The sequence below is a fragment of the Protobothrops mucrosquamatus genome, unplaced genomic scaffold (genome assembly GCF_001527695.2).
Source record: "Protobothrops mucrosquamatus isolate PMUCROS unplaced genomic scaffold, P.Mucros_1.0 scaffold_198, whole genome shotgun sequence".
Taxonomy (NCBI): Eukaryota; Metazoa; Chordata; class Lepidosauria; order Squamata; family Viperidae; genus Protobothrops; species Protobothrops mucrosquamatus.
This window is the reverse complement of record NW_015386274.1, coordinates 271,942-289,773: the sequence shown is the minus strand read 5'-3', so window position 1 is coordinate 289,773 and position 17,832 is coordinate 271,942. Positions and strand designations below refer to the sequence as shown.

The window sequence follows — 17,832 nt, the reverse complement described above, 5'->3', positions numbered from 1 at the left end:
GCGATATAAAAGCCCTTCTCCAAGACGGAGGCACTTCTCCTCCAATCTGGATACTATTAAAAAGTTCCTTTAATGGTTCTATCATCTCTTCAAATAATATTTTATAATAAATTGCTGATAATCCATCTGTACCAGGGGCCTTACCCACTTTTAACTGTTTAATTGCCAAAATAATTTCCTCAGACGTAATTAAACAATTTATCTCCTTTCGTTGTTCATTTGAAAGTCTAGGAAAATGTGCTGCTTGTAGGTACTTATCTATATCTGAAGCTTGTATATTTTCACTAGCATATAATTTTGTGTAAAAATCTAAAAAACTCTTTTTAATCAACTTTTGTTGATATACCTCTTTACCTTTGTATTCTATTTTCTCTATAATACGTGATTTCTGTTTCTTCCGTAATTGATAAGCCAACCACCTACCCGGCTTGTTTGCATTACAAAACATATGTTTCGCGTAACGCAAATTAGTTGCAATCTGATCAGCCATTAACATATTAAATTGCTCTTTCAACATATTTATAGAAACCTTTAATCTATTATCTGATGGGTTCAAAATAAAAGCCCTCTCCTTCAATTTAATCTCTTCTTCCAGCTCTTTACATTTTTGCATCTGCTTACGCCTGTATCCATTATTCATATGAATCAAAACCCGTCTCATATAAGCTTTACTAGCATCCCAAACCATTGCCATCGAAGTGCCTTTATGCATATTCAAAGCAAAAAATTCTTTCAAATATTCTCTACATTTCTGCGAAAGCACCTCATATCTAAATAAATTTTCGTTCAATCTCCAAGATCTTCTGTTCCCATCTTCAGCAAATAACTCCAACCATACAGGGCTATGATCCGACAATGTTCTAGAAAAAATCTTAGCATTCTTGACCCTGGAGAAAAGATCAGTAGTAATTAAAAAAAAGTCAATTCTGGAGAATGATTGATTCCTATCTGAAAAAAAGTAAATTCTCTATCTTCCACATTCTGTTCTTGCCAAATATCTCTAAATTCCAAATCATCTTTCAAATCAAAAAAAGCTTTAGGTAATTTGGAATAATTAGGAGAATTTTTGAAAGATCCCTTCTTGTCTTTACTTGAGTCCAAAACACCATTCCAATCACCCATCATAATAACAGATTTATAATCCAATTCAGTTAGTTTTTGATGTAAGAACTTATAAAACTTTTTTGTTGTTGATTAGGGGCATATAATCCAATAATAAGAACATTCTTGCCTTGTAGCACTAGTTCAATAATAACATATCTTCCTTGTATATCAGATTTGATTAATCTAGCCGATAAATCTCTTCTTACATAAATAACCACTCCCCCCTTTTTATCTGGGGCAGAGGCAATAAAATGTGATCCAACTGAGAACTAATCAAATACTTTTGATCTTTCGCCACAATATGAGTCTCCTGCAAGCAAACAATGTCATTTTTATGTTGTTTCAAGTAGTGAAATACTTTCTTTTCTGTGGCGAATTCAGGCCATTAACATTCCATGTCAGTAGCTTTGCCATCCTTGGTGGCCTGGAGCCTCTGGAACACTACTTGAAGATCAGCCGTTAATCTCTTCGGTCGTGCCCCTCCCACAGGCTCTTTAGTAATCGGGCCTTGTATTATTGATCCAGAATTAGCCTTCTGCTTCTGCTCCTTGTCTTTACGTCTATACGCAGCACGAGTCATCCTCTGTTCCTTTGAATCATCCTTTAGCTCCAAACTTTGTTCAATAGGCCCGCCTGCGTTAAATCTCCTATCACCAGTGACATTGCGCCTTCAACTGATTGTTTATCTTCCAGCCTTTCTTCTATTCTCTTAAGTCGCAGAGATGGTGGTGAGCCTGCTTTCAGGACATTAGTATAGAAATCTTTTGCCTTTAAAATTGTATTAAGTCTATATCGTGTCCCTGCATAATTCACCACTATTCCAATAAGTATGTCCCATCTGAACTGGACCTGTCAATTTTTAAGCTCCTCAGACAGAAAGGCAAAGTCTTTTCTTTTTCTAAGAATTTTTGGAGGTATTTCTTTTAAAATTATAATATTTTGATCTGCAATTTGAAATCTCTGTTTGTAAAAAGCCTGGATAATTGCATTTCAAAGTGATATCCTGGAAAAATAAATAACCACATCTCTAGGTAAATTTTTCTGCCTCGCAATCCATGAATTAACCCTAAATATTTTATCCATCTCTCTTGATAATTCCTCAGATTCACATCCCAGAATAGGAGCTATAGCCTTTGCCACCTCCTCTTTCAAATCTTCTCGTGAATCCTTTAATCCTCTTATTCGCAATGCAAATTCCATATCTCTATATTGTGAGATGGTAACTTCATCCTCTGTTATATCAATCTTATTTTCAACTTTAACAACTCTGCTTTCTAGTTTTTCAGTATTTTCCACAACTTCATCCACCCAGTCATCCAAACATTCAATATGTGTAGCTAACCCTTGAAGTGCAAGCAATATATCTTCCCTCATTTCTCTATTTTTATTCTCAAGAAGGTCAGCCATCTCATCCTTCATTTTACTATCAAGGAGATCAGCCATCTCCTCCTTTATTTCTTGTGTTGCTAGCTTTAAAGCATCTTGAATATCTTTAAGCGTAAATGCAGGTGGTGGGGGAGAAGGTGGGGGGGATCTAGGTTTAGATTGCANATGTTGGCTTTTAGTAATGACTTTGTTTGCCTCTAGGTGTTCGTTGATTCATTGTTTGATTATCTTTTCCAGGATCTTCCCAGGTATTGAGGTCAGGCTGATAGGTCTGTAATTTCCTGGGTCCATTTTTTTCCCTTTTTTGAAGATGGGAACTACATCAGCTCTTTTCCAGTCCTCTGGTAGTTCCCCTGTGCTCCAGTATACTTTTGCTTAATATGGAACACTCCCATTCTTTTATTTCTTCAATAGAGAAAATGAATCATTTGTTCTACCATAATATGTCATAACAAAGAGTGCAATTTTAAACTAATTTATAGGTTTTCTGGGCTTATAAATAATGTATTAAGAGAAAAGCCACTGAGGCCCATTATAACTATGAAAAGGATTTTTTTATTTTCTACATAGCTGATAATACACCATCAATATATAAGGCTAATTTAGATTGATAGAAGGTGTAAACAAATGTTAATTAGACGATTCTTTATAAAAATAGTAAGAAATGTATATTTATAAAAATGTAAGAAATAACAATAAAGGTAAAAAACTAAATTGTTAGTCTACAAACTTCCTAAACTATAATTTCCTTTAACTTATTTGTTGAACAAAATCTATGGTTTGGTTTCATGTAGCAGCCCAAAGGAAATTATGGCTAACTGTGATGCATTAATCTTTAGGGCATATGCTAAATCTAGATATTGGAGATTGCTAATTTGGATATCACTAGTTATCTTTCATGAATCTGTATAATTTGTATCATTGCATCTTGCATTAGTGGTTCATACCTTTTTTATGTATTACTTTTAACAGAAATCATTCCATCACAATAAGATGGTAATATGTATCTAAAAAGATACAGGAATGATTAACAATACAAAGCAACGTACCCCCACTCCAAAAGTTAACTTTCACAACTGTGTAATTGGTCAGTAGAGAAACAGAATGCAGAACTAAATCTTAACTAGCGTGTATTTTGGATATAACTGCTGGCCAGAAGGAGCTATAATAAAGGAATCAACATCATCAGAGGAGTGATGGAAATTCTAGCACAGAGGTGGGGAACAAGGGCCCCTTTATGACTTGGCTGTCTTAAAAGTTCTGGAAGCTGAAATCCACAAGTCATAAAAGGGCCATCATTCCCTACCTCTGTTCTAGCACAATCACATTTCTGCACGTTAAGAAAAGAAAGATAAGAATAGAGAGAAGCAGCTATGACTAAAGTTGTGGGATGATTTCAACTGAGGAAAAGCAAACAAGCAAGAAAAGGAGGCAATCATAGTAAGCAATGCTTTGTAAATTACATGCTAGGTTACAGTGGCATGTTTAATTTTAAATTTTAAGGTAAATCATTAGAATTATAAGATTTCCTAATATCTTGTGGGAAATCAGCTCCCCAGAGAAAGAAATATTAAAGAAGCAGAAAAGCATGCCCAGTTTTCCTTGACAGCCCTAGGATTCCCTCCCCCAAGCAGAAGCCAGCTCTGTACAAATGCAAATGTAAACCATCAGGAAGGCCCCAGCTAGGAGATCAAGAAGACAAAGACACCTAAAATCTACATACCTCACCCAAACTCTAAGAGTCATTAGCCCCAGTTCCAGGGAAGCAGGATATGACCTTTGGGACATAATAGGATTAATCTATCACCATCAGAATACCAGAAAAGCACACTCAGACTCAGGTCAAAGTTCATGCCACAGGAACAGGAACAACTCCACAAACAAAAGGCTCCAGGGGGTATAAAAACCCACTCCCTACATGTGTTTGCTCTCTTTCCTGCCAGAACCATCTTTCTGTCTGGCTCTCCTCTTCAATAAACTGCAACCTTCTGGCTTCCGGTTCCGGGTCGCAATGCTGCGGTCGTGCAGAGAGGTTTCTCTCTTTGCTGGCCGAGTTTCCCCCGCCGGTAGACCCTTGATTGGGTCAAAAGTTGCCCTGGAGGGGCGACCACCATTGAGGAGGCTGCCTGTTTGACTGCAGAGGGGCAGCGCCACCCTCTGCTGTCCAAGCGAGCTCCTTTGGGCCAACGGAGTAAAGATCGGTCAGTAAAATGGCCGATCACTTAGCTGCACCAGCCCTAAGCCACAAGAACATCTAAGCGAAATAGAACCACTGTGGAAGATTTGGTGAGACCTTTCCTTGCCTCTCCCTTTCCTATTTATTCCTGTGAAAATCCTTTGGAATTATTTCCCTATCTTTTTAAAGTGGCTTTGTTGATGGGGGAAGGAAAGCCTTGGAACAAAAGAAAAATTAATTTTAACTTTTTCAATGGTTGATTTTATTTTTGAATATTTGGGAGTCCTAAAATCCTTGTTAGAGAAACTTAATATGCTAGCAACTTGGAGGATTTTTTTTTATTTTCTACTATTTTTATAACTAGAGAAAAGAGGGAAAAAGGGAAAAGAGGGAAGAAATTATTTTTATTGGGGGTCTGGAAAGACTGAACAACTGGTTAATTCTCTGGGGACATCCTGTGATGAAATTATTTACTGCAATTGTTATTCCTCTTTTTTGGACTCTGAGTCTGACTTTGACCTTCAAATTATCTCAAAAGGGAAAGATAAAGAAGCTGTATAGTTGGGTGGAAGCGGATATTGACTGATTGTTATTAAATACAGCCTCCACCAAAAGAATAATGGCTTTATATACTACTGAAATGGAGGAACTCTGTCCAGATTTCAATTACAAGTATATATTGGACAAAATTCTTGAAAATACTGAACAAATAATTGCCTATACAAAAGAGATTATTTTTCAATGACAAATTAAAGCGCAAGGTGTAAGTGAGCACTTTGTATGCCAAGAAACAACAGAAGGGGTATATACCAAGAGACCTGTCTTCAACCCTATTCACAATTTACTGAGATGGAGGAATTAAACTTACATCAGGACTACCAACCTACACCGGAAAAAACTTTTGATGCTAATGAACAAATGACTCTTAGCACGGAAACTAAGGATGTTACCCCAGAAGGGCAGGCTGATCTCCAGACTCCAATTGATTACCTGACAGATAAAAAACCAATAGGAGGGTAAAATAATATTAAAGAAGACTCTACATTATTTTATAGACAATCTATTGAGACTTTGAATGATTAAAAAATGATTGTAATTAAACTAGATGCAACTTCTAAAAAGATGAAGATGGATGTTCAACCACGAGCTATTGAGAATTGCTATAACTTTTTCACTAGCCTATCAAAATGGACAATGGGAGATTCTCTCAATTTATGTGTTATGGCAAGAAATGGAGGGAGTTTTATTTGTGGACTTAGAGGCCTTACTATGGAAACCCGTTTGGAACAGAAAAAAAGCTAGAATAAGATATACTGTAAATATGGAATTTAAGATTACATTTATGGGTTGCAACGGCTTTATAGAGATGTGGATTGATTTGGATTTGGATTTTTAAAAGGTGTTTTTTAGGATAAGATTTAGAATTTAATATTGAAATATAGTAAGAATATATCTTTTGGAATAATAGATCTTCCTTCTTTTCTCTTTCTTTTTCTTGGTCTCTTTTTGTTTCTTTCTATTATTTTTTTTCTATTTTTCCTATGCTTTTTTCTCTTATTAGATATGATAGTTAATTTGTGGAGCTATAATGATAAAAAGATTGTAATGATGGAAGAGATGAAATTAATAAATGAAGAATTACTGAATAAGAAATAAAATATAGTTGAGAAATGTAAGAATGTAATTATGGAAATAATATACTTAAATAAATTATGGACACCCGAATTGTAAATAATATTTTTGTTTAAGGCTAAATTAGATATGGTATTTGGAAATTAATAAACCTAAAAACAGGGTTTGATTTACATCGATGAAAGGTTGTTGATAATTTCTATTGATTAGCTGAATTCTTATTTAGGAATGTATTAATGAATTAATTTTACCTAGAAATGTATTAGTTTGACTATACTATTCTAATTGTTAGAGAGGGAAATTTTAAGGAGCATTATTTGAGCTATATATGTATGATGTTATTGTACCTAACTGATTACCCTATCTCCACGTTGTTTCTTAAGCTTTCTGGTGTAAAAAGGGAAAAATCAATAAAATTGTTTGGAGAAAAAAAAAAACTGCAACCTTCTTTCTAAAGCAGTCGCCATGTTGTTTATCCCCGGCTTGGCTGAACCATGATGAAGATTTTTCCTTCAACAATCTTTTATTAAGTAAAATTGTCTTTTGCTGGCAATGCAAGCAGCAGAAGACATAAAAGTACATTAAAGAATTTACTAGTAGTTTATTCTGACATGCTCAGAATTTATTGGTATCATATTTGCCTTAACAACTACTTATTTGTTTTGCTTTTTTAAATAAATAATTAGAGAGCCCAGTTTAAAAAATGATACGTCACCTGGTGTAAATATTAAGTGGAACATTTCTTCAAGGTCTGGATCATGTATCCATTCCTCAGCACTGGTCTACTAATTGAAGAAATAAGCTAACAACATTTTAAGCAGATCAAACTTGTCAATGTATGTGTGAGTGAATCCTGAATTTTACCACCCTTGGTAGATAGGAGAATTCTTCATTAATCCCTCATTGGTGCCCAGATTTCCTTCAGACAGTATGTTTAAAGTTTCATCTGTCTGATAGATGGGCTCTGTTGATGTTTTCTTTGAGTCATGGAAATTCACTGAGTTTCCGCTTGGCAAAGCATAGCCATTTCCAGCCGCAGTTGAGGTGGAGAGAGAATCCCATGGAATTGGGCTTTTCTGCCACTGCAAGTCCAGATTCCAGCCAGTCCAGCCATAAAAAGCCAATGTGAAAAGAAAGCCTTGCATGGGGTTCAGCACTCCCTAGGAAGGAAAGAACAGAGGAAGTTATTTGAGGGCCAAAGTGCAGCTTATTATACTTTTTGGTGAGGACTTAAAACAGTAAAGTTTTCTCTGCTATTATTATCTCCTATTTCAGACTAAAGAATCAGACCTCAAATTACATAGTCATCCTCTATAAAAAATTAGACAACAAAAGGCAGGAATAAAATATATCTTAAGTAATGCCAGCTAGAATAGAATAGAGCAGAGCAGAGCAGAGCAGAGCAGAGCAGAGCAGAACAGAAGCTGGAAGGAACCTTGGAGGTCTTCTAGTCCAGCCCCCTGCTCAAGCAGGAGAACATATACCATCTCAGACAAGTGACTGTCTAGTCTCTTCTTAAAAATCTCCAGTGATAGAGCGCCCACGATTTCTGGGGGCAAGCTATTCCACTGGTTAATTGTCCTCACAGTTAGGAAGTTTCTCCTTAATTCCAGGTTGCTTCTCTCTTTGATCAGTTTCCAACCATTGTTTCTTGTCCTTCCCTCTGGTGCTTTAGTGAATAATGTGACTCCCTCTTCTTTGTGGCAGCCCCTCAAATATTGGAATACTGCTATCATGTCTCCCCTATTTCTTCTTTTCTTTAGACTACTCAAACCCAAGTCCTGCAGCCGTTCTTTGTATGCTTTAGTCTCCAGGCCTTTGATCATCTTAGTTGCTCTTCTCTGAATTTTTTCCAAATTCTCAACATCTTTTTTGTGATATGGTGACCAAAATTGGCTGCAATATTCCAGGTGTGCTCTTACTAGGGTTTTATAAAGCGGTACTAATACTTTGCATGATCTTGATTCTATGCCTCTGTTTAAACAACTCAGGATTGTATTAGCTTTTTTGGTTGCTGCTGCAGACTGTTGGCTCATAGTCAAGTGTCTCCAAAATGTTTGTGTGTGATGGCTTAAGTTAAATATTTTGGACAAATTGATTTGGTGTGGAAGTATCTTTTTTTTTTAGATCTCATTGATGTCATCATTAGAAGTATGTATCTCTTCACAAATATTTAGCTAAATAGATACTTCAACATACTTTGATTTTACTTAATAATGCCAATTGTTCATAGTTTTAAAACATAATACTTTGGGTATTTTACTGACTTGTGTTTTACTTTATACAGGTAGTCCTCAACTTACAACAGTTCATTTAGTGACTATTGGAAGTTACAATGGCACTAAAAGTGACTTATGACCATTTTTCACACTTAACTGTTGCAGCATCCTTGTGGTGATATGATCAAAATTCAGATGATTGGCAGTTGACTCATATTTATGATAAAGTGTTCCAGTGTCATGTGATCACCTTTTGCAACCTCCTGACAAGCAAAGACAATGGGGAAGCCAGATTCATTAAAACAACTGTGTTACTAACTTAACAACTGCAGTGATTCACTTAATAATTGTGACAAGAAAAGTTGTAAAATGGAGGAAAACTCACTTAACAAAGGTTTTGGTAAACAACAAAAATTTTGGACTCAATTGTGATTGTAAGTCAAGGACTACCTGTAATAACAATTTAATTGTTCTCTCTTTAGGATCTTCTTTGCATTGAAAAATAAATTATAACATTTATGATATTTACACCCTTGTCATTCAATACTAATCAGCAAAAGTTCATTAAAAGTTACCAAAAGTTACATGCATTTTTTAATCTTAATCAAATAAATCAATTTCATATTTCTTTAGTTTTAATAGTTACTTAAAACTTTCTCTGAAAATACAACAAAAATTATCTTCCCATATCTTTATCTATAAACAAATCTGTAATGCCTCATCATTTTGATCTAATCAAGAAAAATCCATTAAGAACTACCAGAAACAACCAATTATAAATCTTGAATTTTAATCCCTTCAAGTAAGTAGCTCACAACTAGAAAAAAACTTTATATTTTAACTTTGATCAAATAAGCCAACTTATATTTCATTTGTTTTTGTAAATCTCTGTATTTATTCCCTTTAAATAGTATCCAAAAAACTGATATATTTTCATTTTCTCTTTCTTTTCTCCGGCAATTCTTCATGAGTGTAACACCTCTCTTTTGTTAAAGATAAAAAAAAAGTTATCCAAGTCATTCTTCTGATTTATTTGCATCCACTTTAGTTATTAAGACATCGACCAGATTCATTGGTAAATCCAGTGGGTTTTTTCTGTATCATTTTTGTAGCCTGACATTTTTAAATCCAAATTCAAAACAGCTTTATACTCAGTTGTATCCTCTTCTATCTCCTCTTTTAGAGTTATTTTTATGGTAGCAGACATTCTTATTAGAAATTTCTTTGGGCATTGTTCTCAAAGATCCTTTAATTCTTCCAAAGTTAAAATAACTTTCTCCATTCTCTTCTCCTTTAATTATAATTTTAGTTTTTTCTGGTTGCTTCTAAAGCTCAGCAACATCCTCATATATTTTAAATAAGATTTTAAACAACCTGCAGGAAGGATTCTTATAATTAATTTCAAAATCTTATTTCCAATCCATCCCTTAGTCCATTTATAACTTTCCAAAATCAATATTGTAATAACCCACCTGCTGTTTATTCCAGAATAACTTTTTAAATTCTTAAATTTCTTTTGCTGACCTATGGTATCATGTAACTTGTTGTTTTAAAGATTCTTAATATCTAACAAACAATTAGCAAGCAATTTCCTGAAGTGATTCAGAAAAGAAGTGGGAGAACCCAGCATCTGTTTAAGGGCTCCAAACCACAGGATGGGCAAAACTAACTTTGTCTAAACCTTCTAGAGCTCTAAAACCCACCAAAGACTTCTGTTTTATAGTTTTCTTGGGAACAGCCACTTTATGGAGCAATTACGGGTGGTCCCAGGTCCTCCTCTTTATCCAGAGAGGAATTTTGAGGTGCCAATCCATTTGCCAGCCTCTTATTCTACCATTAGATTGGTTGGTCCCAGGTCCTCCTCTTTATTCAAAGAGGAATAGAATATAATAGAATAGAATGGAATGGAATGGAATTAGGAATAGAGCTGGAAGGGACCTGGGAGGTCTTCTGGTCCTGCTCAAGTAGGAGAACCTATGCCATTTCTGACAGATGGCAGTCCAGTCTCTTGTTAAAAATCTCCAGTAATGGAGCGTCCACGATTTCTGGAAGCAAGCTGTTCCTATGGTTAATTGTCCTCACTGTCAGGAATTTTCTCCTTAATTCTAGGTGGGTTCTCTCTTTGATCAATTTCCAACTATTGTTTCTTGTCCTGCCCTCTGGTGCTTTGGAGAATAGTTTGACCCCTCTTCTTTGTGGCAGCCCCTCAAATACTGGAAAATTGATATCATATCACTCCTATTTCTTCTTTTCTTTAGACTAGCCAAACCCAAGTCCTGCAGCCATTCTTTGTATGTTTACGTCTCCAGGCCTTTGATCATTTTAGTTGCTCTTCTCTGAATTTTTTTCAAACTCTCAACATCTTTTTTGTGATATGGTGACCAAAATTGGCTGCAGTATTCCAGGTGTGGTCTTACTAGGGTTTTATAAAGCGGTACTAATACCTCATGTGATCTTGATTCTATGCCTCTATTTATACAATCCAGGATTGTATTGGCTTTTTTGGCTGCTGCTGCACATTGCTGGCTCATGGTTAAGTGATCATCCACTAGGACTGCAAGGTCCCTCTCACAGTTATTGTTTTTAAGCCAGGTCTTGCCCAATCTGTACTTGTACCTTTGATTTTTTCTGCCTAAATGTAAAACTTTGCTTTTCTCCACACTGAAACTCATTTTGTTGGATAGGGCCCATTGTTCAAGTATGTTAAGATCTTTTTGGATCCTGAGATTATCTTCTGGAGTGTTGGCTACTCCTGCAAATTTGATGGGTTCCCCTTCAATTCTCTCATCTAAGTCATTGATGAAGATATTGAAGAGTACTGGGCCTAAAATGGAACCTTGTGTTACCCCACTGCTTACTTCTCTCCATGTGGATGTAGTGCTGTTGAGGACTACTCTTTGAGTACAGTTTGCCAGCCAGCTACAGAGCCATCTGGTGGTGATGTTTTCTGTTGTGTCTTGGGCCTGCTGAAGCATTTCAGCAGGCCCAGAAATGTTGCAAACGGTCCCGGGCAACCAAAAAGCTGCCCGGGACCAGACTGGCTGGCGCCGGACTTGTGCGCATGCGCAAGGCGCGAAAAAAGATTCTTCCCTATTGGCTGGACTGTCTAGGTTTGGGGAGACTATAAAAGGCCTGCGTGCCTGCTGGGAGTTTGAATGGAGTTGAGGAACGAATAAAGAAATATTTCTTTACAACATGTGTCTTGCTTCAATGCCGCGAACCCAAGAACATAAAAGTGGCGACGAAGGTGGGATCGCTGCAAAGAAGGCAAGAAAAAGAGGGTAAGCCTCATCTGAAGAGCCTGAAGCCTGGGAATCGGCATCCAGCTCTGCACTCACCTGCCAATACAGCATCGCTGGAGGTGAGCTTGGCAAACGGGCCCTTCCCCCCTATGAAGGCTTGCAGCGAGGCTTCCCGAACCTGAAGATGTCGAAGATAGGCTGTTTGTCAGAAGTCAACGTTTCTCACCTGGAGCGCTGGAACTCCTATGTGGTCCAGGTAGAAAAATTACCTAAGGGTTAACCAGGTCCAGGACGACGGCCTGAAAATGGCAACCCTGCTGTGCGTCTGCGGTCAGGACACTTTCGACGTGGCCGAAAACCTGGTAGCCCTTGCACCGCTGGAGTCTGTCACCTACACAGACTTAAAAAATATGCTAAAGGATCACTTCCATCCAAAATTGTCTGTAACTGCATGGAGGCATGCTTTTGAGCAGAGGGACCAGAAGCCGGGTGAGTCGGCTGCAGAATTCATCGCTGCCTTGAGACAAGCTGCTAGGCCTTGTGAATTCAAGGATCTGGAAGAACACTTACGAGACCATTTCGTCTGTGGCCTTAGAAGCAGAGAGCTGCAACAAAAAATCTTTGCTAAAGCTGAAGTCACTTTCCAAGATGTCTTGTGTGAAGTTGCAGCTGAAGAAGCAGCAGGCAGCGCTGTGAAGGCCTTGCGGCTCGCCAGAAAGGCTCCAGCCATCGCGACCGTCCATCAAGAGGTCACCCAAGAAGTTCCAGACCTGGATCCTGAAGAGGAGGTGGACAGATTTCACCAGCCTGCGGTAAGAAGGCCACGAGAGAAACTGGACAAGGCCCCAGCAGCCCTTCAGTGTCTCGGTTGCAGAGGACGCCACAAGGGCACGGATTGCCGGTTCCGCTCCGCCATTTGCCGGGCATGTGGTAAGCAAGACCACATTGCAACCGTTTGTTTGGGTCGCCAGCAGGTGCAACCTCGGGAAGAATTCCTTCAGAAAGGTACCAGGGTCCCCAGCCAACACAGGGTGGGTTTCTGTGCATCGCATAGAAGCATTTTGCAGACAGGGACACACAAGCCCCTTAAAAAGAAACTTCGCATTGATGTGAAGTTATAAGGGGTTCCCTTATCGATGGAGCTGGACATGGGGTCCGCTCTATCGATCATTTCACACAATACCTTTAAAAGGATTTGCTGCAGTAGTGGCCTTCGAGTCAAACTCAGGCCATCGAACTTAATTCTTACTGACTTTCAAAATTCAAAGGTTAATGTACTAGCTACACTCAAAGTGCAACATAAGGCTTTTCAAGGCCTCTTAGATCTGCCTCTTGTTGGGGGTGATCGTACGAGTCTAATTGGACTCGATTGTACGAGTACAAGTCTAATTGGACTCAAGGCCCTGGGAATCCAGGTAACTGGCCTAAATAGTCTGCAAACTCCAGGAATTGCAGAAGTCTGCAGAGAGTTTGTAGATGTGTTTAGTTCAGAGCTTGGTTCAAATAAGGGGCCTCCCATTGCCCTGCGGTTAAACCCAAACATCATACCGGTTAGAAATAAGCCTAGGAGGGTGCCCTTCGCCCTCAAGGGCAAGATTGATGCTGAGCTGGACAAGCTGCTCCAGCAGGGCATCTTGGAACCTGTGGACTCAAGTCCATGGGAAACCCCCATTGTAACGCCTTTAAAGGCTAATGGGGAAGTCCGAATTTGTGTGGACTATAAATGTACTTTGAATACAGCTTTGCAACAGCATGCATATCCTGTACCAGTAGTGAGTCATATTCTAGCCTCCCTCAAAGGGGGAAAACTGTTTGCAAAGCTTGATTTAGCACAGGCCTATCAACAGTTACCTTTTGATGAGGCAACTGCTGAGGCCCAAACAATAGTGACCCATGGGGGCGCTTTTAAGGTAAAAAGGTTACAATTTGGGATGAATGTTGCTCCTGGCATATTCCAGAGCATCATGGAGTGCACGCTCAGGGGTATTCCGGGGATTTGCCCCTACTTCGATGACGTCCTCATCGCAGGGGAGTCATCACAAAATTTGGCAGAGAGATTACGGGCTATGTTGCTGAGGTTCCACCAAGCGGGCCTCAAATTGAAAAAAGATAAATGCAAAATTGGAGTTACTTCCACAGAATTTTTAGGCTTTAAAATAGATGCTCAAGGCATCCACCCTGCAGAATCCAAACTGAAGGCCATTCAGGAGGCCCCAAGTCCCAAAGTTTCAGGCTTTCTTGAGACTTCTTAACTTCTATCATGCTTTTCTTCCCCATAAGGCTACAGTGGCTGAGCCATTACATCGGCTCTTAGATAAGCAAACTCCATGGCAGTGGACTAAGGTCCATGACAGGAGTTTTAAAGAGGTCAAGGCCTTGCTCTCATCAAATGCGGTATTAGCCCATTTTAACGAGCAACTGCCTGTATGCATCGCTTGTGATGCATCCCCTTATGGGGTGGGTGCAGTACTCAGTCACCTGAAGGCTGATGGGACACAAGTCCCTGTGGCTTACTATTCAAGAACTCTGTCATCTGCAGAGCGGAATTACGTTCAGATTGACAGAGAAGCCTTGGCCATAGTGGCTGGCATAAAGAAATTCCATGATTTCTTATATGGCCGCTACTTCACGGTCTATACAGACCACAAGCCTTTGTTGGGATTGTTTACAACGACCAAACAAACCCCACACATCATATCCCCACGTATGCTGAGGTGGTCCATTTTCCTGTCAGCATATGACTACACGCTTATTCACAAACCTGGAAAAGAAATGGGCCATGCAGATGGCCTCAGTATGGCCTCACACAAATAGAGGCAGATCCTGCCCCTGCTGTTAATATTCTCTCTATTCAGGAGCTGCCTGAATCTCCCCTCAATGCTAGGGACGTGGCTGCAGAAACTGCCACTGATCACACGCTTACATGTGTGCTGACATGGGTGTTGTCAGGATGGCCTGACACGAGTCCAGATGCTACGTTTCAAAGCTTCTGTCAAAGAAGGCATGAACTGTCTACATTTAAGGGGTGCCTGTTATGGGGTAGTAGAGTAGTTATCCCAGCCTCACTGAGGTCTAGAGTCTTGTCCTCTCTGCATGAGGGACATCCGGGCATTGTGCGCATGAAAGCACTTGCACGCAGCCATCTTTGGTGGCCTGGGCTTGATAAAGCTATCGAGGCCCAGGTACACGGGTGCCAGGTGTGCCAACAGTCACAGCATGAAATGCCTCAGGCCCCTGTACACAGGTGGGAGGAGACACAAACCCCTTGGTCAAGGGTACATTTAGATTATGCTGGGCCCTTTCAGGGGCAATTCTTCCTTATCCTGGTGGATAGCCATTCCAAGTGGCTAGAGGTTGTACCTGTCTCCTCCACTACTACTGCTAGGACCATCCAGGTGTTGAGAGGAATCTTCACTACCCATGGACTTCCTGATCTCGTCTCTGACAATGGCCCCCAATTTACTTCTCTTGAGTTCCAGGCTTTCCTACTTGATCCGGCATGCAACGTCAGCTCCTTTCCACCCTTCCACCAATGGGCAAGCTGAATGGATGGTACGAACCACCAAAGATGCACTCAAAAGAATCACGCACGGTAGCTGGCATCACAGGTTAGCAGATTTTCTTCTTGCACACTGCACCACACCATGCACTGCCACTGGAAAGAGCCCAGCTGAACTCCGCTGGGGTCGACGCCTCATCACGAAGTTGGACAGACTGCACCCAGACCGGGTGGCTTCACAGGTGTCACAGCCACGGGCACCTAGGAGACTTCAGGTGGGCGATCTGGTCTGGGCAAGGAACTATGGTCCTGGACATCTCTGGGTCAGTGCTGTTGTTTGCAAGATCTCAGGGCCACTCTCATACGAAGTGGCCTTGGGCGATGGACGCGTTCTTCGGCGCCATATTGATAAACTGTGCTGGCGGTTGTCCAACGTTTCCGCTCCTGGCTCTGCTCTGGGGGGGGAGGAGGACCATAATCTGCATTCTGGTTACAGTTTCCCAGTTCTAGCAGTGTCTCACAAGCTGCTGAGATTGCTGCTGAGGCTGTTCGGGGGTCATCTCAGGGTTCAGCAAGTGCTCTGAACAGGAATTCTCCGGAAGGGGGGTCATCCCGCACATCAGTTATTGCTCCGAACAGGGAGTCACAAGAGAGGGGGCTTGCCATGGAGGTGGCTCCTGACTCTGGCACCTCGGCCACATACACGGGGGACTGGGAATACTGGAGCACTGCTGCAATGCAGGCCACTTCTGATGCTGGTTACGGGCTCGAGGGACAATGTTCCCAAGAGAAGTCCATTGTGGACTTGGAGAATTCCACTCCACCATTGGGCTTGGGGATTTCCACCCCTCCGATGAAACCTGGCATGGATTCAGAGGATCCAGCCGGTCAGCTGCGGAGTGGGTCACCTGAAATTTTAAGGCATCAAAGTCCTGGTCTATCGAGGCCACCAGATGGGCCGGTAGGCCAGGCACCATTAAATAGAAGTCCGGTCTGCAGGTCAGGCACCCTCCCTGACCCTGCGACGGTCACAAAGGGCCAAAGGGCCACCTGCATACCTTAAGGGTTATGTAAGGTTACTATCAGTCCAAAGTCCACCTTATTAGTCAAGGAATTATGTTCCACAAGTGGTTGTTGTAATTATTTTGTTAAAAGATTACTTGTTATTATTATGATTTAGTATAAAGTGCTCTGCCTATGCGCAGTAAAAGAAAATTGTGTTTAACACTTATCCTGTCATAGACACCTGTAGTGGGCTATTGTGCCTTTTGTGGCTACAGAGCCATCTGGTGGTGATGTTTTCTGTTGTGTCTTGGGCAGCAGGCCCAGAAATGTTGCAAACGGTCCTGGGCAACCAAAAAGCTGCCCGGGACCAGACTGGCTGGCGCCGGACTTGTGCGCATGCGCAAGGCGCGAAAAAAGGTTCTTTCCTATTGGCTGGACTGTCTGGGTTTGGGGAGACTATAAAAGGCCTGCGTGCCTGCTGGGAGTTTGAATGAAGTTGAGGAACGAATAAAGAAGTCTTTGTTTACAACATGTGTCTTGCTTCAATGCTGCAAACCCAAGAACATAAAATTTTCTATTCCAGCTTTTTCTAGCTTACCAAGGAGTAGGTTGTGGTCTACTTTATCAAATGCTTTACTGAAGTCTAAGTATACTACATCCACCGTATTTCATTTGTCTATTAGTTTAGTCACTTTGTCGAAGAATGAAATAAGATTGGTTTGGCATGATCTGTTTTTAACAAACACGTGCTGGCTACTAGTTATAACTTTGTTTGCTTCTAGTTCTTCGCAGATCTGTTTTTTTATTATCTTTCTAGGATCTTCCCAGATGTTAAACTGATTGGTCTGTAGTTTCCTGGGTCTGTTTTTTTCCCCTTTCTTGAAGATGGGAACCACATCAGCCCTTTTCCAATCCTCAGATACTTCCCCGGTGCTCCAGGAGTTTTGAAAGATGTGGTGCAATGATTCTGAAATAACATCTGTCAGCTCCTTCAGAACTCTGGGATGTAATCTGTCAGGCCCCGATGATTTATATTTGTCAAGGTCGGATAGGTGTTCTCTTACCATTTTCTTATTTTAATTTTTGTTTCTAATTTGTCTTTTGCAGTGGTTTTTTTTGGTATGTTGGGCTATAGTTTCTTTTTGTGTGAAGACTGTTGCAAAGTATGAGTTAAGCAGCTCAGCTTTCTCTCTGTTGCCTGTTATTTCCTTGCCGTCTTCTCTCTTTAGTGGACCTATAGTTTCCTTAACTTTTTTCTTGGTTTTAAAATTTTTATTATTTTCAAGTATAACAAAATATAAACATAAACTTGATGCATATAAATACAAAACATCAATACACAAAAGAAAAAATGCTTTACGGGTGTTCCTGGCTGCCCCCTCCCTGCTTCCCCCTCTTTCACCTACCAAACCTTCCTCCCTCTAGACTCTCAACCACTCCACCTTCCTCCTTCCACTCCCTACTTCCCAACCTCTTTCTCAAGCACCAACCAGAAGCAGTTTGGGGTAACAGCCAGGATCATCCTCATAAATATACTTCCAATAATAATTAATAAACACATCAATTTTT

At 40.1% G+C, this 17,832-nt stretch overlaps 1 protein-coding gene across 1 annotated transcript in view; it reads right to left on the bottom strand.

The window, feature by feature from the left end:
* Positions 1 to 7,140: 7,140 nt before the first annotated feature.
* Positions 7,141 to 17,832, bottom strand: part of GPR143 (G protein-coupled receptor 143) — a 37,578-nt gene continuing 26,886 nt past the window's right edge. The window contains exon 8 of the mRNA XM_015825402.1: positions 7,141 to 7,458. Coding sequence (XP_015680888.1) covers positions 7,159 to 7,458 — 300 coding nt within the window. The 3' untranslated portion in view covers positions 7,141 to 7,158. The remainder of the gene's footprint in view (positions 7,459 to 17,832) is intronic.